We start from the raw sequence: 24641 nt of genomic DNA, 5'->3' as shown, positions 1-24641 counted from the left end.
AAAGAAATACCCATCCAATGCAGAGGAAGTGTTTCAATTATAGAGAAAATCATTTCAACGGTTGGAGAGAAAATAAAGTAAAAGGTTATAATGAAAAATAATGGAATGCAACTACTGCAAAACAACTCAAAAAAACAAAAATAAGTCTCCTCTGTCCTAAAAAAGAGTCAAACAGCAGTGTTTTAATACTGGACGCCAATTCCCCCGTTTCAGGGCATGATGATGATTTCTAACGTGCTGGGCTGCAATGGCAGAGCAATGGCATCCTTGCTCCTGACGAGCAACCGTCAGCCATTCGACTTCTGACCCTTCATCCACCCCCAACCTCCAGCCAATATGGCTTTTGCCGTTGGCTCATGTGGGTCGGCTGCATAATCAAAGCAAATGACTGCGTGTTGCTGGAAATCTGAAATGAAAAGCAGGGCTGCATACGGCTCGGGCGTGAACAGCACGCCTTATTTTCGCGCTTCTGTGACGACGCACGCGCTGCAGCGCAGGGCGGGTAAAAAGGGCGCGAAGGAGGCGCTCGCGCCCAACGGCCGCTGGAGCGTCGCGCGCGGAGCGGGAGCGGATCATACCTCAGTCACCTGTGAGGAACCGCAAGAATCGGTCAATTGAGGCATTAGTCCGGCTGTTTGGGGCATTAGTCCCGTGTTAATCAGATGATGGAGAGAAATTGTGTAGCAGTTGCGTGAAATGGGTAGAAAGACAGTTCTGATGAAGGGTCACTGACCTCAAACGTTAACTCTGTTTCTCTCTCCACAGATGTTGCCAGACCCGCTGAGTAGTTCCAGCGTTTCTTATTATTTCAGATTTACAGCATCTGCAGTACTTGGCTTTTATTATGGTAGAAAGACAGAATCCGTTGCAGAAACAAAAAGGCAATTGTGTTAAGAATAAAGAATGGATGATAAGGAGGTTTACCAGGATGATGCCTGGTCTGGAGGGCATTAGCTATGAGGAGAGGTTGGAAAAACTCGGATTGTTTTCACTGGAACGACGGAGGTGGAGGGGCGACATGATAGAGGTGTACAAAGTTATGAGCGGCATGGACAGAGTGGATAGTCAGAAGCTTTTTCCCAGGGTGGAAGAGTCAGTTACTAGGGGACATAGGTTTAAGGTGCGAGGGGCAAAGTTTAGAGAGGATGTGCAAGGCAAGTTTTTTACACAGAGGGTGGTGAGTGCCTGGAACTTGCTGCCAGGGGAGGTGGTGGAAGCAGATATGATAGCGATGTTTAAGAGACATCTTGACAAATACAATAGGAAGGGAATAGAGGGATATGGGCCCCGGAAGTGCAGAAGGTGTTAGTTTAGGCAGGCATCAAGATCGGCGCAGGCTTGGAGGGCCGAATGGCCTGTTCCTGTGTTGTACTGTTCTTTGTTCTTTGATAAGAAAGAATCGAAGGCTATCGTCCTGCAATGTTAACTCTTTCTCCATAGATACTGCCAGACTCAGTTTTTCCAGCGTTTTCTGTTTTTATTTCAGATTTCCAGCAGCCGCAGTATTTTGCTTTTGTGATAAGAATGAATTAGATCAGTGACATTTTTTTGGAAGACAAGTAGGATGCAAAGATACAGTCATCCAACTTTATACCTTCATATAGGACAAACCCATGCAAAAAGGTCGTGGATTGAAAGTGGCGAAGTCCAAGGCAGCAGTCAACATATCAGGTTGTTCATGCAGGAAAAGGAATTCAGCCAAAGTGATTTTGATCTTGACTGAACCACACATTTGTACAAAATGAACTGTCTCTGTTATCTGAGAATCACATGTTTTTCTTTTACCCAGAGGATGATGAGAATCTGGAAATTGCTGTCACAGGGAGTGATTGAGGCAAATAGCAGAGAGGCTTTTAAGGGGAGGGGGAAAGGAATAGAAGGATGTGTCGATTGGCTTGGATGAAAAACGGTGAGAGGAAGCTCATGTAGAGCATAAACATCAACATGAACCTGTTGGGCCGAATGGTCTGTTTCTGTGCTGTACATACTATAATTACAAATCATTTTGCTTATACTTGGTCTTTCACCTTCCGTTTGGACTGACTCTATTTAATTACTTGTTCATTTAAAAAAAATGTTCACTTCTGCTGCAAAGGTTGCACCCAACATGTTAATTTATCTGTTCTCTCTACTGATGCTGACCTGCAATGTGTTTGCTGCTTGGGGATTTTGCTTTTTCACCGTATTTGCAGCAGTATCCCTATTTACGCACGTAAATGGGGTTTTCGCCAAACTTCTTGTGGTGCAGTGGGAGAAGCTGTGAACAAATTCACTCCTTCCTTTGTTTTTGAGCACCAAGAACTATGCTTATTTTTAAGAATGAGGTTGCATTTTTAAACCAAAACAAGTTTTTTATAGAAAAGCAAAATACTGCAGATGCTGGAAATCTGAAACAAAACCAAAAATGCTGGAAATATTTGGCAGGTCAGGCAGCATCTGTGGAGAGAAAAACAGAGTGAATGTTTTAGGTTGATGATCTTTTGTTATTTTTTAAAAGATTTTTTCATGGGATGTAGGTATTGCTGGCAAGCCTATCTAATTGCCCTTGGAAAGGTGGTGAGCTGTCATCTTGAACCGCTGCAGTTCACTGATTTAAAGGCACAAATAGAGGTAAATGGTTACGATTTAATTGCCATTATGGAGACGTGGTTACAGGGTGACGAGGACTGGACACTGAATATTCAGTGATATTCGTCATTTAGGAAGGATAGACAGAGGGGAAAAGGAGGTGGGGTAGCGCTGTTAATAAGAGACGGGATCAATACATTAGTGAGAGAGGATCTTAGATTGAAGGAGCAAGATGTAGCACCAGTTTGGGTGGAGCTAAGAAACAAGGGGCAGCAAACATTGGTAGGCGTTGTTTATAGGCCACCAAACTGTAGTGGTAATGTTGGGCATGGTATAAATCAGGAAATTAGAGCTGCATGTAGCATGGACAATACAGTATTAATGGGTGAATTCAATTTACATATAGATTGGGTAAACCTAATTAGCACTAATGCTGTGGAGGATGAATTCCTGGAGTGTGTACGTACGAGATGGGTTTCTGGAGCAGTATGTTGAAGAACCAACCAGAGATTGGGCTATTTTAAATTTAGTATTATGTAATGAGAAATGTCTAATTAATAACCTTGCTGCAAAGGAGTCATAACGAAATACTGACCACAATATGAAAGAATTCTACATTAAGTTTGAAAGACAGATAGTTTATTCTGAAACTAGGGTCCTGAACCAAGGAAACTATTAAGGTATGACGGGCAAGTTGGCTGTGGTGGATTGGGAAAATACATTAAAAGATTTGACAGTAGACATGCAATGGCTAGTAAGTGGCTTATAAGTTCGCCAGAAAAAATGGTAAGCCAGAGGATTGGGAGCAATTTAGAGTCCAACAAAGGAGGACTAAGAAACCGCTAAAGGTAGGGAACAGAGATTATGAATCTAAGCTAGCTAGAAACATAAAGGCGGACTGTCAAAGCTTCTTTAGGTATGTGAAAAGGAAACGATTAGCAAGGACGGATGTGGGCCCATTGCAGGCGGAGACAGTAGGGTTTGTGGTGGAGAATGAGGAATTGGTTGAGCGATTAAACAATTACTTTATGTCTGTCTTCACAGAGGAAGGCACAGAAAATCTTCCAGAAATACTAGCGAACCAAAGGACTTACAAAAATAAGGAACTGAACGTAATTAGTATCAATGAAGAGGTAGTACACAAAAATTGGATTGAAAGTTGATAAATCCCCTGGATCAGATGAGCTACATCCTGAGTGTTGAAGGGGGTAGCTATGGAGACAGTGGATGCATTGGTGGTTATCTTTCAAAATTCTGAAGACTCTGAAAGGGTTCTTGCAGACTGGAAAGTAGAAAATGTAACCCCACTATTTAAGAAGGGAGAGAGAGAGACAAAACGGAGAACTACAGACTTGTTAGTTTGATATCAGTAGTAGGGAAAATGTTAGAATCTATTATAAAGGATGTGATAACTGGACACTTGGAAAATAATGATATGCTTGACCAGAGTTAACATGGATTTATGAAAGGGAAATCATGTTTGACAAAACTGTTGGAGTTTTCTGAGGATGTTACTTGTAGAACTAGTGGATGTGGTGTATTTGGATTTTCAGAAGGCTTTTGATAAGGTCCCACCCAGGAGGTTAGTAAACAAAATTATGGCACATGGGATTGGGGGTTATATACTGGTATGGATTGAGAATTGGTTAACAGACATTCTCAGGATGACAGGCTGTTACTAGTGGGGTATTGCAAGGCCACAGCTGTTCACAATCTATATCAATGATTTGGATGCGGGGACCAAATGTAATATTTCCAAATTTGCTGATGACACAAAACTAGGAGGGAATGTATGTTGTGAGGAGGATGCAAGGAGGCTTCAAGGGGACTTGGACAGGCTAAGTGAATGGGCAAGAATGTGGCAGATGGAATATAATGTGAATAAGCGTGAAGTAATCCACTTTGGTAGAAAAAACAGAAAGGCAGAGTATTTCTTAAATGGTGAGAGGTTGGGAAGTGTTGATGTCCAGAGGGAGCTGGGTGTCCTTGTTCATGAGTCACTAAAAGCTAGTATGCAGGTGCAGCAAGCAATCAGGAAGGCAAATGGTATGTTGGCTTTTATTGCTAGGGGATTTGAGTACAGGAGTAAAGATGTCTTGCTGCAATTGCCTAAAGCTTTGGTGAGACTGCACCTGGAGTTTTGGTCTCTTTATTGAAGGAAGGATATACCTGCCATGGAGGGAGTCCAATGGAGGTTCAACAGACTTAACCCTGGGATGGCGGGATTGTCATATGAGGAGAGATTGAGGAAACTGGGCCTGTATTCTCTAGAGTTTCAAAGAATGAGAGGTGATCTCATTGAAACTTACAGAATTCTTACAGAGCGTGACAGGGTAGATTTGGACAGGATGTTTCCTCTGGCCGGTGAGTCGAGAACCAGAAGACACTAGAAAATTATTCTGGTCGGTCTTTGTCTCTGAGACAACAGCGGGAGGCCGGGAGCAGAGCAGAGATAAAAGTAGCAATGCAGAGAGAGAGAGAGAGCAACAGCACTGCAACAACAGTGGGAAGCCTCAGAGCACAGTGGAAATAAAAGGAGCAATGGAGAGGGAGAGAGAGAAAGAGCACTATTACCAATCAGGAGAAAGGATTGTAACTTGCGTTCTAGCATAATTGGAGCAGAATCAGTATCAATTTTAATTCAGTATTAGTTCAAAAGTGAAAATTCCATCTATTCCAGCAAAGAGGAAGGCTCTGCCTAAGATCACCATCTTTAAAGAACATTTAGACAGATACAGGAGTTGGCCTTGAACTCTCTACCTGAGAAATCAAACTAGGCTTTAGCCATTGGACTGTGATTGAGATATAACAAGAGAAGTCTGCAACAACACACTCATCCTCCTGAATCTTCCGATTTTTTTTCAGTGAACCAGGAAAAAAGGAAAACCAGGCCTGCACCATTTCAAGTCTTCACCCTGGGGAAAAAGCAAATTTTACAGCCAATTCTTTAAAAACCATCAGACCTAAATGCATGTTAGCTTTTAATCTCTATACTTTATTGTGTGTGTATATCCGTATGCCTGTGAGAGTGGGTGAAGTTGTGTATATATTTGAGTGTTGTATAATAAACATTATTATCTTTTTAAACTTTAGAGAAAATCTGTAATTTGTCTGTTTGTTGACCATTAAAAGGCTCAGGGGTTAAAACACTTTTAGGAAACCGCACTGTTTTCGGTCAATTGAGAGGTGAAAAAAGGGGAAACCATTTCTATCATCTATCTTCAGACCGGCAGGCTGTAATGTGCCTAATCGGTAGATGAGATGCTGTTCCTCGAGCTTGCGTTGATGTTCACTGGAACACTGCAGCAATCCCAGGACAGAGATGTGAGCATGAGAGCAGGGGGGAGTGTTGAAATGGCAAGCAACCGGAAGCTCAGGGTCCTGCTTGCGGACTGAGCGGAGATGTTCCGCAAAGCGGTCACCCAGTCTGCGCTTGGTCTCCCCAATGTAGAGGAGACCACACTGTGAGCAGCGAATACAGTATACTACATTGAAAGAAGTACAAGTAAATCGCTGCTTCACCTGAAAGGAGTGTTTGGGGCCTGGGATAGTGAGGAGAGAGGAGGTAAAGGGGCAGGTATTACACCTCCTGCGATTGCAAGGGAAGGTGCCCTGGGACGGGGACGAGGTGGTGGGGGTAATGGAGGAGTGGACCAGGGTGTCGCGGAGGGAACGATCCCTTCGGAATGCTGACAGGGGAAGGGAGGGGAAGATGCGACTGGTAGTGGCATCACGCTGGAGGTGGCGAAAATGGCGGAGGATGATCCTTTGGATATGGAGGCTGGTGGGATGAAAAGTGAGGACAAGGGGAACCCTGTCACGGTTCTGGGAGGGAGGGGAAGGGGTGAGGGTAGAGGTGCGGGGAATGGGTCGGACACGGTTGAGGGCCCTGTCAACCACAGTGGGGGGAAATCCTCGGTTGAGGAAAAAGGAGGTCATATCAGAAGCACCGTCATGGAAGGTAGCATCATCAGAGCAGATGCGTCGGAGACGGAGAAACTGGGAGAATGGAATGGAGTCCTTACAGGAGGTAGGGTGTGAAGAAGTGTAGTCGAGGTAGCTGTGGGAGTCAGTGGGCTTATAATGGATATTGGTAGACAACCTATCCCCAGAGATGGAGACAGAGAAGTCGAGGAAGGGAAGGGAAGTGTCAGAGATGGACCATGTAAAGGTGAGAGAAGGGTGGAAATTGGAAGCAAAGTTGATAAAGTTTTCTAGTTCAGGGCGGGAGCAGGAAACGGCACCGATACAGTCATCAATGTACCGGAAAAAGAGTTGGGGGAGGGGGCCTGAGTAGGACTGGAACAAAGAATGCTCGACATATCCCACAAAAAGACAGGCATAACTAGGACCCATGCGGGTACCCATAGCGACACCTTTTACTTGAAGGAAATGCATGGAGTTGAAGGAGAAGTTGTTCAATGTGAGAACAAGTTCAGCCAGGCGGAGGAGGGTGTTGGTGGATGGGGACTGGTTGGGCCTCTGTTCCAGGAAGAAGCGGAGAGCCCTCAAACCATCCTGGTGGGGGATGGAGGTGTAGAGCGATTGGACGTCCATAGTGAAGAGGAGGCGGTTGGGACCAGGAAACTGGAAATTGTCAAAATGACGTAGGGCGTCAGAAGAGTCACGGATGTAGGTGGGAAGAGACTGGACCAGCGGAGAAAAGAGAGAGTCTAGATAGGAAGAAATAAGTTCAGTTGGGCAGGAGCAGGCTGACACAATGGGTCTGCCGGGACAGTCCTGTTTGTGGATTTTGGGAAGGAGGTAGAAGCGGGCTGTCCGGGGTTGCGGGACTATGAGGTTGGAAGCTGTAGAGGGAAGATCTCCAGAGGAGATGAGGTCAGTGACAGTCCTTTGGACGGTGGCTTGATGTTCGGTGGTGGGGTCATGGTCCAGAGGGAGGTAGGAAGAGGTGTCTGTGAGTTGGCGTTGAGCTTCTGCAAGGTAGAGGTCGGTACGCCATACAACAACAGCACCACCCTTGTCTGCAGGTTTGATGACCATGTCGGGGTTAGACCTGAGAGAACGGAGTGCCTCAAGTTCAGAGGGGGACAGGTTAGAGTGAGTGAGGGGGGCAGAGAAATTGAGACGACCAATGTCTCGCCGACAGTTTTCAATGAAGAGATCAAGAGCGGGTAAGAGGCCAGGGTGAGGGGTCCAGGTAGAGGGAGAATGCTGGAGGCGGGTGAATGGGTCTGCTGGTCGGGGGGAGGACTCCTGGTCGAAGAAGTGAGCCCGGAGGCGGAGGCGACGGAAGAAGAGCTCAACGTCATGCCGAGCGCGAAATTCATTGAGGTGGGGGCGTAAGGGGATAAAACTGAGACCTTTGCTGAGTACAGAACGCTCAGCATCAGAGAGGGGGAGGTCAGAGGGTATAGTGAATACACGGCAAGGGGTCAGATCAGAAGGGGTGGGGTCAGAGGGAAGTGAAGCGGAAGGAGGATCTGGAGGGGCATTAATGTACCGATTAGGCACATTACAGCCTGCCGGTCTGAACATTGAGTTCAATAATTTCAGAGCATGACAGCCCCCCACTTTACTTTCATTTTTAGTTATTTTTTCTTCCCTTTTTTTTTGGCATTCCTTTTTACATTTTTTACAATCTTTTTTTGTATTTATTTCAGTTCATCTTAGTTTGTTCAGTTTGCTCACCCACTGTTTTTTTCAGGTTGTTTTTCTTCAGGTTTGCACTTGCTGATGTTCAATATTCAGTATATTCACACCTAATCTGTACTAATGCTTTGTCTTTCAACACACCATTAACATATTGTTTGCCTTTGCTCCATGACCTTTTGGTCAGCTATGTGGCCTGGTCCAATCTGCACCTTCTCCTTTGTTATCTCTTGCCCAACCCCCACCTCACTTGTTTATAATCTGTGACTTTTCTAATATTTGTCAGTTCCGAAGAAGGGTCACTGACCCGAAACGTTAACTCTGCTTCTCTTTCCACAGATGCTGCCAGACCTGCTGAGTGAATCCAGCATTTCTTGTTTTTGTTTCAGATTTCCAGCATCCGCAGTATTTTGCTTTTATCTATCATCTATCTGTTTGTAACAGATTGGGGACTCATCCAGGATCTGAAACATTAGATTAAATGAGTGAATGACACGGGAGGTAAATTGATTGTAAAATTGTAATGGGGGGACACAGAGAAGGGTCACAGAGAGATAAAGATGGGACACAGAGAGGGAGGGGGAGAGAGAGAGAGACATAGAGAGTGAGATACAGCAATACAGAGAGAGGGGGAGAGAGAGACAGACATATAGAGGGAGGGAGAAAGAGAGGCAGTGGGAGGGGGGAGGGACAGACAGAGAGAGACAAACACAAAGAGGGAGGGCGGAGAGAGAGGTAGAGAAAGCGATCAAGATCACTCCTGATAGATAGACATCTATCTGGAATACTCCACATTGCTATATCAAGTGAGTGGGCAGACATTGACTACTTGTGCAAGCAAAAACAATGCCAGGTATCTCACTAAATCAGTGTTCAACATAGTGATGAGAAAGTAAGTTAATAAATTAGTCTTCTCATTTAAAGCATGTTCACAAAATGCATATTTTTGTTGTTTTGATTAATAGTAAAATAAATTTTGAATGCCTTTATCTTTCCGAAATTTGCTCACTGGCCCCCGACGTAGGATAAAAATTGTAATGTGGCCCCTCTTTGAAAAGGTTAGACACCTCTGCAGTTTCCAACCTTCAGACCCAAAAGACCGGGTTTAAAAAAGAATTGGAAGTGTCAGTTTCAGTGAGTTGCTGAGAGTAGGACCTGCTGCTTCTGACCTTTGGGGCAGCTTTGTGAGTTTCAGGCAGGCTTTTAAAAAAAATCAGAACTGAAAGTTCTGGTGTTAAAATTTACTTCATCCTTCATAACTACATGATGTACTAACTATATTAAATGCTGAAATGTTGGAATGCTGATGTCACTTTTGTGATTTTGTACAAATGCATTGGTCCACCGTCTTGATGGTAATCTAAGCTAAACAAAGAGAAAACTAATGTTTCTGCACATCTGAAGTGGCATCATGAACAGCGCTATATCTACATGATTCCTCGTCAAAAAAAATTCCAGACTTTTTTTGTCCTCGACCACTAATTTTCAGACATTTTGGTCTTTGGCCACTCTCATCCCTGATCTGTATGTGGGTGAAGTTGCATATATTTTTGCGTGTTGTAGAATAAACGTTTATCTTTTTAAACTTTAGTGAAAACCTGTCATTTGTCTGTTTCTTGACCATTAAAATGCTCACGGTTTAAAACATTTTTTAGAGAATGCTGTCTTTGGTCAGTTGAGAGGTTAAAAAAGGGAAAACCATCCCTACCATCTCCCATCTGTCTGTAACAATAATGATAGGGGATTCTACAGTTGAGGGAACAGATGGGCGTTTCTGTGGTCACAGGCTTGAATCCAGGATTGTATGTTGCCTCCATGGTCCCAAGGTTAAGGATGTCACTGAACAGCTGCAGAGCACTCTGAGAGGGTTTGGGGGGAGGGGGGTGTTGTGGGGGAGCGCAGAGAGTGAACAGCCAAAGGTCATAGTCCTTATGGTCCCAAAGACATGGATAAAAAAAGGTATGAGGTCCGACAAGTAGATTTTATAAAGCTAGGAAAGAGACTAGCAAGCAGGACCTCAAAGGTTGCAATCTCCAGAATACTCCCAATTCCACGTGCTAATGAGTATAGAAATAGAGCCAGAAGGTGTGGTTTGCTAGTGTTGACATGAGTTTAAACTAACTTGACGGGGATGGGAGCCAGTTTGCAGCATGAGGAAGGATTAACAAAGTGCACAAAAGATTGGGAGAAGCAGATAGCACTAGAGTAAGAAAAAGTAAGGTATTAGGTATGGTCAGACTAAGGTCTAAATTAGGTTTAGTGCATGTATGTAAACACACAAAGCATGGTAAATAAGGCTGGTGAGCTGCAGGCGCAAATAGCCTCATGGGAATATGATTTTGTGGTGATAATGGAGACCTGGCTGAGAAAGGACAGGACTGGGTACTAAATATTCCTGGATACAAGGTGTTCAGGAAAGATAGGGAAAGAAAGAAAGGAAGAGGGGTGGCTGTATTGATTAAAGAGAATATTACAGTGTGGGGAGAGAGGATGTCCTGGAAGGGTCAAGAATTGAATCTATTTGGTTAGAGTTAAGTAACAGTAGAGGTAGCATTACTATGTATATTTCCCCCCAACTTGTGGGAAAGATACAGAGGAACAAATTTGCAGGGAAATTATAGAGAGGTGCAAAAACTAGTGTAGTGATAATGGGGGACTTTAATTTTGACTGAGATAGTAATAGTCTAAAGGGCAGAGAGGGGAAAGAGTCTCTGAAGTGTGTTCAGGAGAGTTTTCTTGATCAGTATGCTTCTGGCCCAACAAGGAAGGAGGCATTGCTGGAACTGGTTCTGGGGAATGAAGTGGATCAAGTGTCAGTCATAGAACTTTTATGGAACAATGATCATATGTACATAGGTTTAGGATAGCCGTGGAAAAAGAGGAGGAAGAATCTAAAGAAAAACATGAAATTGGAGGAGGGCCAACTTTAGGGGGTGAGAACAGATCAGTCCCAGGTAAAGTGGAATCAAAGGTAGGAAGGTAAAACTGTAACAGAACAATGGGCTGCCTTTAAAGAGGAGATGGGTTTGTACAGGTGAGGTACATTCCCATGAAGGGATGTGTAGGGGAACAAAAGCCAGAGTTTCCTGGATGATGAAAGAGATAGAGAGTAAGATGAAGCAGAAAAAGGGGGTGTATGACAGATGTCAGGTTGATAATACAAGTGAGAACCAGGCTGAATATAAAAAGTTCAGAGGGGAAGTGAAAAAGGAAATCAGAGGGGCAAAGAGACAATATGAGAAGACATTGGCATCTAAGAAAAGGGGATCCAAAAGTCTTCTATAGGCATATCAGTAGTATAAGTAAGAGTAAGTGAAAAGTAGTAAGAGGAGCGGTGGGGCTGATTAGGGACCAAAAAGGGGATCTACGCATGGAGGCAGAAGGCATGGCAGAGGTACTAAATGAGTACTTTGCATCTATCTTAACCAAGGAGAGAAGTTACCAAAGTCATTGTGAAAGAGGAAACGGTTGAGATACTGGATGGACTAAAAAATTGATAAAGAGGAGGTATTAGAAAGGCTGGCTTTACTTAAAGTTGGTAAGTCACCAGGACTGGATGGGATGCATCCAAGGATGCTGAAGGAGGTAAGGGTGAAAATTGCAAAGGTACTGGCCATAATGTTCCAATCTGCCTTTGATTCAGGTGTGGTGCTAGAGGACTGGAGAATTGCAAATGCTACACTCTTGTTCAAAAAAGAGTGTCAGGATAAACCCTTAGAACGACAGCTTTTACTGTAGTTGCAACGGTTGGACATTTTGCAGATACAATTTAGTACAGAGAAGTGTGAAGTGGTACATTTTGGTAGGAAGAATGAGGCGAGGCAATATAAAATAAAGGGTACAATGCTAAAGGGGGTGCAGGAACAGAGAGATTTAGACATATATGTGTACAAATTGTTGAAGGTGGCAGGGCAGGTTGAGAAAGTAGTTAAAGAAGGCATACTGGATCCCGGGCTTTAGAAACAGGCATAGAATACTAAAGTAAGGAAATTATGATGAACCGTTAGAAAATACTGGTATGGACTCAACTGGGGTATTTTGTCTGATTCTGGGAACCACACTTTTGGAAGAAGGTGAAAGTTTTAGAAAGGGTGCAGAAAAGATTTGAGAATGGTTTTAGTGATGAGCCACTTCAGTTACATGGATAAAGTGGAGAAGCTGGGTTTGTTCTACTTAGAGAAGGTTCAGAGGAGATTTGATTGACATGTTCAAAATTATGAGGGGTCTAGACAGAGTAGATAGAGAGAAACTGTTCCCATTGAGGTTATTCACATTGGTAATAATAGAAATGCAGATTTCTTTTGAAAAGGCATAAAACTTTTAACTTGATATTCAGAGACTTGAACAACCAACTCCGAACGTTAGCAAACAGGTACAGCAGGAATGTAAATGACATGTTGGCCTTTATTGCAAGGGGATTGGAGCATAAGAATAAGGAGGTCTTGCTACAATTGTATATGGTTTCGATGAGACCACCTCTAGAGTACTGTGCGTAGTTTTGATCTCCATGGGCTGGATTTTGTTATCCCACAGTCGCTCGGGTGCACAAGATTCGGCGGTCCCACCTGTGATGTTTCTGGCTGCACCACCGCAATTACGTGGCGGGTGGCTACTTAGTGTAATGATAGCGGTCGTCCCCCCAATCACGTGGTGGGGGCAGTATTGGCGACGCCGTTTATGACGTCTCCAGATATTGGATTGCAGAGTGGCGTAGTGGTATTGTCACTGGACCAGAGACCCAGGGTATTGCTCTGGGGACATGGGTTCAAATCCCACCACAACAGAAGGTGGAATTTGAATTCAATTAATAAATCTGGAATTAAAGGTAGTCTAATGATGGCGATGAAACTATTGTCGATTGTTGTAAAAACCTATCTGGTTCACTAATGTCCTTTAGGGAAGGAAATCTGCTGTTCTTTCCTGGTCTGGCCTACATGTGACTCCAGACCCACAGCGGTTGACTCTTACATGCCCTCTGAAATGGCCTAGCAAGCCACTCAGTTGCATCTAACTGCTACGAAGTCAGTAAAAAGGAATGAAACTGGACGGACCACCTGGCATCGACCTAGGCACCTGAAACGACAGTGGCAAATCCAGCCCTGTCGACCCTGCAAAGCCTTCCTTACTAACATCTGGGGGTTTGTGCCAAAGTTGGGAGAGCTGTTCCACAGACTAGTCAAGCAACAGCCTGACATAGTCATAGTTATGGATTTATACCTTACAGACAATGTCCCAGACACCGCCATCACCATCCCCGGGTATGTCCTGTCCACCGGTACTCCTCCATGTTGAACAGCACTTGGAGGAAGCACTGAGGGTGGCAAGGGCGCAGAATGTACTCTGGGTGGGGGACTTTAATGTCCATCACCAAGAGTGGCTCGGTAGCACCACTACTGACCGAGCTGGCCTAGTCCTAAAGGGCATAGCTGCTAGACTGGGTCTGCAGCAGGTGGTGAGGGAACCAACAAGAGGGGAAAACATACTTAACCTCATCCTCACCAATCTGCCTGCCGCAGATGCATCTGTCCATGACTGTATTGGTAGGAGTGACCACTGCACAGTCCTTGTGGAGACAAAGTCACGCCTTCACATTGAGGATACCATCCATCATGTTGTGTGGCACTATCACCATGCTAAATGGGATAGATTTCAAACAGATCTAGCAATGCAAAACTGGGCATCCATGAGGCGCTGTGGGCCATCAGCAGCAGCAGAATTGTACTCAACCACAATCTATAACCTCACGGCCTGGCATATCCCCCACACTACCATTACCATCAAGCCAGGAGACCAACCCTGGTTCAATGAAGAGTGCAGGAGGGCATGCCAGGAGCAGCAGCAGCATACCTCAAAATGAAGTGTCAACCTGGTGAAGCTACAACAGAGGACTACTTGCGTGCCAAACTGCGTAAGCAGCATGCAATAGACAGAGCTAAGCGATCCCATAACCAACGGATCAGATCTAAGCTCTGCAGTCCTGCCACATCCAGCCGTGAATGGTGGTGGACAATTAAACAACTAACTGGAGGAGGTGGCTTCACAAATATCCCCATCCTCAATGATGGGGGAGCCCAGCCCATCAGTGAGAAAGATAAGGCTGAAGCATTTGCAACAATCTTCAGCCAGAAGTGCCGAGTTGATGATCCATCTTGGCCTCCTCCTGAAGTCCCCAGCAACACAGATGCCAGAGTTCAGTCAATTCAATTCACGATATCAAGAAACGACTGAAGGCACTGGATACTGCAAAGTCGATGGGCCCAGACAATATTCCGGCAATAGTACTGAAGACCTGTGCTCCAGAACTTGCCGCGCCCCTAGCCAAGCTGTTCCAGTACAGCTACAACACTGGCATCTACCCGGCAATGTGGAAAATTGCCCAGGTATGTCCTGTACACAAAAAGCAGGACAAGTCCAACCCGGCCAATTACCGCCCCATCAGTCTACTCTCGATCATCAGTAAAGTGATGGAAGGTGTCATCAACAGTGCCATCAAGCAGCACTTGCTTAGCAATAACCTGCTCAGTGATGCTCAGTTTGGGTTCTGCCAGGGCCACTCAGCTCCTGACCTCATCACAGCCGTGGCTCAAGCATGGACAAAAGAGCTGAACTCAAGAGGTGAGGTGAGAGTAACTGCCCTTGACATCAAGGCAGCATTTGACTGAGTATGGCATCAAGGAGTCCTAGCAAAACTGGAGTCAATGGGAATTGGGGAAAACTCTGCTGGTTGGAGTTATACCTAGCGCAAAGGAAGATGGTTGTGGTTGTTGGAGGTCAATCATCTGAGTTCTTTCAGTTCCTCAGGGTAGTGTCCTAGGTCCAACCATCTCAGCTGCTTCATCAATGACTGTCCTTCAATCATAAAGTCAGAAGTGGGATGTTCGCTGATGATTGCACAATGTTCAGCACCATTCGCGACCCCTCAGTTACTGAAACAGCCGGTGTCCATATGCAGCAAGACCTGGACAATATCCAGACTTGGGCTGATAAGTGGCAAGTAATATTTGTGCCACACTAGTGCCAGGCAATTACCATCTCCAACAAGAGAGAATCTAACCATCTCCCCTTGACATTCAATGGCATTACCATCGCTGAATCCCCCACTATCAACATCCTGGGGGCTACCATTGACCAGAAACTGAACTGGAGTAGCCATATAGATACCGTGGCTACAAGAGCAGGTCAGAGGCTAAGCATCATGTGGCGGGTAACCCATCTTCTGACTCCCCAAAGCCTGTCCACCATCTACAAGGCACAAGCCTGGATGGGTGCAGCTCCAACAACACTCAAGAAGCTCAACACCATCCATGACAAAGCAGCCTGCTTGATTGGCACCCTATCCACAAACATTCACTCCCTCCACCACTGATGCACAGTGGCAGTATTGTGTACCATCTACAAGATCACTGCAGCAACGCACCAAGGCTCCTTAGACAGCACCTTCCAAACCCGCGACCTCTACCAACTAGAAGGACAAGGGAAGCAAATGCATGGGAACACCACCACCTGCAGGTTCCCCTCCAAGTCACACACCATCCTGACTTGGAACTATATCGCCGTTCCTTCACTGTCGCTGGGTCAAAATCCTGGATCTCCCTTCCTAACAGCACTGGGTGTACCTACTCCACATGGACTGCAGCGGTTCAAGAAGGCAGCTCACCACCACCTTCTCAAGGGCAGTTAGGGATGGGCAGTAAATGCTGGTCTAACCAGCGACGCCCACATCCCATGAATGAATCAGAAAAAGTTCAGCCCTCCCCCCCACTGCAGTACCCACTTGCAGAGTTCCCCCTTCCCCCCCGACAGTACCCATTTGAAAATTTCTCCCTTCCCCCCCACCACAGTACCTACTTGCAGATTTCCCTCCTACCACCACCACCCCCCCAACCCCATAGTACCCAATTGCACAGCTCCCCACTTCCCTCACATCTGCAGACTGAGCTTAGTGGCAATTGTCCTGATGCCAGAAAAATTTCATGAAGATAATTACGCATAACCTACCTAACCTTTGCAGGCACTGAGGACTCCCGCCTTGGTGGCACCAGCTTTTCAGAGATGGGAAAGTGAAGGCTGCCGCACGTCATGCAGAAGATCGCGAACACCTGGTAGATTCCGGAGAATTATATACTAATGCATGCAAAACAGTATTTAACATATTTAAACTACAATTGGCGGGGGTGCCGTTATGGAACTTCGCTACCTCCGGAAAATTGGAACCCGGCATTACAGTGTCGGGTTCCATAGCAGACGAATCTGTGCCAATTCTCAGGCCCCCCCACCCCTGCCAGAAAACATAGCTTCCAACAACACATCAAATCCAGCCCCATTTCTAAAGAAGGATATTCTTGCATTAGAGGCGGTATGGCGAAGATTCACTAGATTGGTTCCTGGGATGAGAGGGATGTCCTATGATGAGAGGTTGAGTAAATTGGGTCTTTACTCACTGGTGTTTAGAAGAATGAGAGGTGATCTTATTGAGACATGGAAGATGCTGATGGGGCTCAACAAGGTAGACAGTGAGACTTTGTTTCCCCTGGCTGGGGAATCTAGAACACAGAAGCAATGTCTCAGGATAAAGGATCATTCATTTAGGACTGAGATGAGGAGAAATTTCGTCACTCAGAGGGTTGTGAATCTTTGGAATTGTCTACCCCAGTAGGTTGTGGATGCTCCATTGTTGAGTATATTTAAGGCTGAGATAGACAGATTTTTGGTCTGTCAGGGAATCAAGGGAAATGGGGAGCTGGTGGGAAAGTGGAGATGAGGCAGAAGGTCAGTCATGCTTGTATTGAATGGCAAAGCAGGTTTGAGGAGCTGCATGGTCTACTCCTGCTGATATTTTTTATGTTCTTATTGGAGGAAGCGTCGAGAACCAGACAACTCTGATTTAAGGTGTTTGGCAAAAGAAGCAACGGTGACATGAGGAAAAGCTTTCTACGTAGCTAGTAATTAGGATCTGGAATGCACTGCCTGAGTTTGTGGTGGAAGCAAATTCAATCGTGGCTTTCAAAAGGGAATTGGATAAGCACCTGAAGAGAAAGAAATTACAGGGCTATGTGGAGAGAGCAGAGGTGTGGGACTAGCTGAGTTGCTGTTACAGAGAGTTGGTGTGTACATGATAGGCCAAATGGCCTCCTTCTGTGCTCTAACCATACTATGCTTCTATATATGATATATGATGCATGTCAGGTGAATTCTTCAAGTGAGAACCAGGCCAAATACAATAAGTTGAGAGGTGAGGTGAAGAGGAAATTAAGCCTGGCAAAGAGAGAATATGAGAATAGAATGGCAATCAACATAAAAGGGAACCCAAAGATCTTCTAGCGGCATGTAAAAGGTAAGCGGGTAGTAAGAGGTGGAGTGGGACCTATTAGGGACAATGAGGGTCATAAATGCTTCAAGGCACAGGGCAAAGCTAGAATACTTAGTCTCGGTGTTTAATAAGGAAGAGGATCAGTGTCCAGTTGGATATAAGATTGGCTCAAGGACAGAAAACAGCAAGTCATGGTAAGTGGTTGTTTTACAGACTGGAGGATGGTGGACTGGTGTTCTCCAAGGATCAGTGCGCGGACCACTGCTTTTTTTGCTATATATTAAATGACTTGAATCTTGCAATGCAGAGTAGAATTTCAAAATTTGCCGATGATGCCAAATTTGGAGGAGTGGCAATGATCCGAATGGTACGAACTGCCTGCAACAGGAAATAGATAGGCTAGCAGAATGGGCAGACAAGTGGCAGATGGAATTTAATACTGACAAGTGTGGGGTGATGCATTTTGGCAGAAGGGGTACGGTGAGGCAATATAGACAATGGTGTAGTTCTAAAGGATGTGCAAGAACATAGGGACCTTGGAAGGTGGCAGGAACTATTGAGAGAGTGGTTAGTAAAACATACGGGACCTTGGACTTCATAAATAGAGGTATTGAGTACAAAAGCAGGGAAGTTATGCTGAACCTTTACAAAGGGCTGGTTAGGCCCCAACTAGAGTATTGTGTGCAGTTCCGGTCGCCACACTTTAAGAAGGATGTGAGGGTCCTTGAGATGGTGCAGAGGACATCTACCAGAATGGTTGCAGGAATGGGGGATTTTAGTTACAAGGTTATGTTCGAAAAGCTTGGGTTCTTCTCCCTGGACCAAAGGAGATTGAGGGGAGATTTGATAGAGGTGTACAAAATTATGACAGGCTTCGGTAAGTTGGACAAGGAAAAACAGTTCCCATTAACTGGTGGTACAAGGACTAGGGTACACAGATTGAAGGTTTTGGGCAACAGATGCAAAGGGAATGTGAGGAAGAACTTTTTTTATGCAGCGATTGGTAATGACCTGGAATTTGCTTCTCACGCGGGTGGTGGAAGTGGCGACCATCAATGATTTCAAAAGGAAATTGGCTGGCCATTTGAAGGAAATAAACTTGCAGGACTACAGGGATTGAGCGGGGGAGTGGGACTGACTGGATTACTCTGCGGAGAGACGGCATGGACTCGATGGGACAAATGGCCTCCTTCTATGCCGTAGATGACTCTACGAGCTGTGCCAAGTTTCTGCCTTTGTCCCGATTGGAATTTTAGGGCCTCTGTCTGTCTGAGCTAAATGCTTTGTTTTGAGAATACAAAACAAATGATCGAACCAGTATGGTATTATACAACATAACTCTTTCCCTCTCCTTCACAAACATACAAATGTGTGCACATACACACAGATACTCTGCTTTTAAAAGAATGTAAACTTTTCTTAAATGCTACTATGAATCTTGTGCTTTAGTTTTTGATAAACAATGCAGCTGAAACGGCGGAATATCAAGAAAATCTTTTCATCAGTATTGTTCACTACATTATGACATCCTAGAAAATTAGATGTACTGCATGTGCTCAGACAGCACAATCCAGATTCAGCTTACTGTATCACTCTGGGCAGAAATCTAAAGTTCAAGCCCAGGCTTTTGGGAGGGGCAGAAGTGTTCAGGTAAATACTCTAACGAAACCATTATAAAGATACAAAGCCAATTCAATTGATACATTTAATTGTGCTAATGTATTTAAAAAAAAATTTTAAACCTTTAGTTTGGATATAGAAATTTTACTCACTGCAAAAAAGAAAACTTTTCAGAAACCTTTTGAACAATTTGTAGGCAAAAGATAATACACCACCAGAATCTGCAACTCTATGATCACCCAAAGCAGTTTTTATATTTTTCCACGACGGACTCAGCATTGAATTTCAGTGCTCAGATTAATAATAGAAAGTCCTTTTAGAACACCATCATCACAATTAATAATGAATGAATGAAAAAAGTGGTTTCATAATGATAACAATTTCCTGAAACTCCTGATGTGTCCTTAAAGTGCTGTAGGATTTCTGAATGTTATATAATTCAGTTATAATATTAAAATACCATTAACATTTGACCATCTCTGCTATAATAGTCATTCAGCAACCGACTTATGAGGATTCATTTTCTTGAATGCAATAAAAGTAGTCAACTATGTGTGTATCTTTAGAAGTGCAGGTGTGGACTTTTAGCCTTATTATAAGATTATCAGCAGATTTATTGGACTTAGTCTGTTCTTTTGAGCTTTTACCATTACCAAAGAAGCAGCCATGGCAGGGAATCATGTCTTTCAAGTCTTGGATTATGTTGTTTTTGGTTTAACACTGTTAGTATCTGCTGCAATTGGAATTTTTTGTGCTTTTAAACGTGGCAGGACAGGACAAGAAACAACAGAAGAGTTCCTGGTAGGAAACCGGTAAATACAATTTTTAGGAACGAATAAACTTTTCAAATTTAATTCCTTTTGTAAAAGAAAAATCATCAAAATGCAGATTTGTGTGATTAAAAGGATTGCTTCATTTTTTTCAACAGGCAATTCTCTGCATACCCAATTGCTCTTTCATTGGCTTCTAGTTTCTTGTCTGCTATAACAGGTATGTATTTTTATTACTTTACAAAAGATCTGATCAGTATACAAGATAAAGATATTTGTATAACATTTTAAATTGATATGCATCATTAAAACCAAAGTCATCTGTACACTTCTGTTAAGATAATATTCCACAATGTATGTCTCTGAACAGTAAAATGCACAGCCAAGTAAATGTAAAATACACTAAAGTACAAAAAAAATTGGAAAAAAGGAGCGGTAACAAACCCTCTAGTCATTAGGTGTAGTCATTTCATAAATGCTTATCTTGTCTAACATTTATGTTGTGAGAAAGGAAAAATTGAAAATGTATTTGCACAATTAATCAAAACTGTGAATCAAAGTAGGTTTCAAAAGTCAAAGGGTGCATAATAAGTTATTGTTTGACTTTTTCATACCTGTTGAACTAACAGCACCACATCGCTAAGCGTCTTCCCTGCCATTAGAATGGTTGAAACAAATAATGTTTCCTGTCTGTAATAGTTGTTAAGCAATCAGCATAAACAAATATCAGAATTTTTTTTTGAAACAACGTTACTTACCAGCCATTGAGTGAATTTGCTCAACTTCCTGTTGCACTTCAATATAAAACTCAGATAACTTGACATTGCACACGAAGGGCTGGATTTTATCCGGGCAGCAGGAGTGGCAGTGGAGGCATGGAGGGCTGAAAAATCGGGGCAGACGTGTTCGCATGTAAACCCAACGTTGTGATGTCGGTTCCAGATTTTGTCAGTAGCAGGAAAGCTTCAAGGTGGCATTGCTGCACAAAGCGATTTGAATTGGTGGACAGCTAGTTAGAATGCATTTGCATTGAATTGAAGTCAATTTTATGGGGGGGGGGGGGTTTCAAATTTAGTCAATGGCACACAGGGAACACATGCCTTCAGATCTCCGGCCATTTAAAGGTGGCCGTACGGGAAGGCAGCCATGGTGAACAGTGGATAGGGAAATAGGAGGGAGCGGAGGCCATTGTCGGCTTGTGATACTGGTCTGTCTGCAAAGGTGGGCACAGTCTCGGGCGCAAGGGTCAGTGCAGTCAAGTGTGCTGGGCTCTCTGCAAGCGTAGGTGCAGTTTTGGGTGCTGGGCTGTTTGCAAGGGTGAGTGTTGAGGGGCATTAATGTGTCTTCAGAGGGGAGTATCAACGGGAAGGTCCCAAGGCAAGTTTGTCTCTCCAAGGACAGCACAAGGGTGGGGTGGAAATCAGCTTGGATGTGTCTCATACACCCAAAATTTGTGGATCCTTGTGCTGCACAGCATGAGCCCAGAGGGATGGAGGGCCAGGATCTGGCTGGACCCGCCAGTGAAGCTACTGTAGGAAAGTGGTAGCAGCCTACCACACCAAGAAGGGGCTATCCACAGCAGAGCGTGTACTCGACTCATCTCAGCTACCTCCAAATGTCCGAGCAGCTGTGCCAACGAAGACTGCAGCTCTCCAGAGAGGTTGTCACTGACTTATGCGCCATGCTGCAAGATGAGCTGTGACCCATGAACTTTGGTGGACATCCAATGCCTGTGGCCCTGAAGATCCCTGTGGCACTCAATTTCTATGCATTCGGCTCTTTCCAGGGATCCATTGGGGACATGTGTGGGGTCTCCCAGGCAGCAGCCCATCGCTGCATCAAAAAGGTGACCAATGCCTTGTTCAAGAGGGTCAGTGATTATTTGATATACCAAACTGACACTGCACACGCGTGGCTATCAAGGCTCCCATGGAGCAACCAGTGGCCTTCATCAACAGGAAGGGCTTCCATTCCATCAATGTACAACTGGTTTGCGACCATTGGAGGTACATCCTGCAGGTGAGTGCCCGCTTCCCGGACCTATATGCCTATATACTTCAAAAGTCCCAGGTGCCACAGCTTTTCACGCTGCCCATTTGTGTTCAGGGATGGATTCTCAGGGACAAGGGCTACCCATTTAAGACATGGCTACTCACGCCTGTGAGCAACCCTTGCACTGCAGAGGAGAGATACAAAACCAGCCACAGCTTCACCTGAGCGACCATTGAGCAGGCCATTGGTCTGCTGAAGTTGACATTCTGGTGCCTCGATCAATTTGGTGGAGCCCTGCAGTATGCCCCAGCGCGAGTCTCATGTACTGTGGTAGCTTGGTGTGCTCTGCACAGTCTAGCACAGCAGAGAGAGGGAGACCCTGCATAAAGAGGATATGATTAATTGTCAGTCTTCATTCGACGAGGAGGAGTTTACAGACTAGGCAGCACTGGATCTTGAATCCCATGCACCAGAGGCCAGTGCCATTGAGAGACACGCAATGGAGGCACGGGACAATCTCATACATACACGTTTCCTGACACCATGATGGCCTCCCAAAGTGAACTCAATAAAGACTCACCTCACTTTATTCTGCCTGTCACCTCCTTCTCATTGCACTCCAGAGCCTAGCGCCCAGCTTCACCATGTGCTCTGACACATCTGAGACGCTGACCAAATGCAGCCTGTGCTTACATTGGCAGCCCATTGAGGGAGCAAGCGTAAAATTTGCATCTCACAAGTCAGCAATGAAAGCATGAGCCATTTATAGCAATGATTCTGACCTCCATTTAATAGCACAATTGGAGCAACCAATGCAAAGGCCCCAATTAATAATTAATACACCTGTGAAGCCCCATGTGCGTCTAGGTATTCTTCTTTAACTGCTTTTGTGTGTGTCTACATGGTGCGACCCCTGCGCTGACAGCTGAGGTGGAGCAGGCTGCTACTCGGGCTGTCCCTTGGCCTGGGATGACTTTTTTGGTTGGCTGCTTGAAGCCTGGAGGGCCCTGGCTGGCTGAGGGTTTCCTGCACAGGTATAGGAGCCTCCCCAGTCGTTGCAGCTACTGGAGTTGGGCCACTGGTGGAGGGGCTGAGGAGCCGCTTATCACATTCAGAGCAACCTAGGGGCTAAAAAGAGTGAGGGAATTAAGGAAATGAATATCAGCAAAGGAAAAGTATTGGAGAAACTTAAGGGACTAAAATCTGACGATTCCCTGGAACCTGATGGCCTATACCCTAGGGTTCTAAAAGAGATAGCTACAGAGATGATGGATACGCTAGCTATGATTTTCCAAAATTCCTTGATTCAGGAATAGTCCCATCAGATTGGAAGTTGGCAAATGTTACAGCGCTTTTCAAGAAAGTAGGGAAAGAGAAAATAGCGAACTACAGGCCAGCTAGCCTAATATCAGTCGTTGCGAAAATGCTGTAATCTATTATTAAGGATGTCTTATCAATGCACTTAGAAAAGCACAACAAGATTGGAACAAGTCAACATGGTTTTACTAAAGGGAAATCCTGTTTGACAAATCTATAAGAGTTTTTTGAGTATGTAATTAGTAGGGTAGATAAAGGGGAATCAGTAGATGTAGTATACCTGGATTTCCAAAAGGCATTCGATAAGGTGTCACACAAAAGGTTAATAGGCCAAGATAAGAGCTCATGGAGTTGAGGGTAATATATAAGCATAGATAAAGGATTGGTTATCGGATAGGAAGCAAAGAGTGGGCATAAACGGAGCATTTTCAAGTTGGCAGCCAGTGAATAGTGGAGTGTCGCAAGGATCAGTGCTGGGGCCTCAGCTATTTACCATCTGTATTAATGACTTGGATGAAGAGACAGAGAGTAATGTATCTAAGTTGGCTGATGATACAAAGATAGGTAGAAAGGTAAGCTGTGGGGAGGACACAGAGAGGCTGCCAAGAAATATAGACAGGTTAAGTGAATGGGCAACAAAATGGCAGATGGAGTATAATGTAGGGAAGTGTGAAGTTATTCACTTTGATCGTAAGAATAGAAAAGCAGAATATTTTTTAAAAAGTGTGCAACTTATAAGTGTTGGTGTTCAGAGAGACTTGGGAGTGCTTGTACAAGGAATGCAGAAAGTTAACATACAGGTACAGCAAGCAATTAGGAAGGCAAATGGCATATCGGTTTTTATTGCAAGGGGATTGGAGAATAGGAATAAGGAAGTCTTGCTACAATTGTACAGGGTTTTGGTGAGACCACATCTGGAGCACTGTGTGTAGCTTTGGTCTCCACATTTAAGAAAGGATATACTTCCATTGGAGGCAGTACAGCAAAGCTTCACTAAATTGGTCCCTGGGATGATGGGGTTGCCCTTTGATGACAGGCTGAATAAATTGGGCTTATACTCTCTGGAGTTTAGAAGAATGAGAGGTGATCTCATGGAAATATATAAGATTCTAAAGGGCTGGATAGGGTAGGCACTGAGAGATCATTTCTGCTGGTCGGGGAATCTAAAACACGGGGGCAGAATCTCAGTATAAGGGGCTGATCATTTAGGACTGAGATGAAGAGAAATTACTTCACTCAAAGGGTTGTGAATCTTTGGAATTCTCTACCCCAGAGGATTGTGGATGCCTCATCAATGAATACATTTTTGGCTGGAATAGGCAGATTTTTGGTCTCTCAGGGAACCAAAGGATATGGTGTAATAAAAACAAGGAATGCTGGAAATACTCAGCAGGTCTGGCAGCATCTGTGGAGAGAGAAGCAGAGTTAACGTTTCAGGTCAGTGGCCCTTC

General features: G+C 44.5%; 1 protein-coding gene across 1 annotated transcript in view; it reads left to right on the top strand.

Moving 5' to 3' along the window:
- Positions 1-19777: 19777 nt before the first annotated feature.
- Positions 19778-24641, top strand: part of LOC137384515 (sodium-coupled monocarboxylate transporter 1-like) — a 143058-nt gene continuing 138194 nt past the window's right edge. Inside the window, exons 1-2 of the mRNA XM_068058653.1 lie at positions 19778-19923; positions 20040-20101. Coding sequence (XP_067914754.1) covers positions 19778-19923; positions 20040-20101 — 208 coding nt within the window. The remainder of the gene's footprint in view (positions 19924-20039; positions 20102-24641) is intronic.

This window comes from Heterodontus francisci, chromosome 26 (genome assembly GCF_036365525.1).
Source record: "Heterodontus francisci isolate sHetFra1 chromosome 26, sHetFra1.hap1, whole genome shotgun sequence".
Taxonomy (NCBI): domain Eukaryota; kingdom Metazoa; phylum Chordata; class Chondrichthyes; order Heterodontiformes; family Heterodontidae; genus Heterodontus; species Heterodontus francisci.
This window is presented reverse-complemented; position numbering and strand designations above follow the sequence as displayed.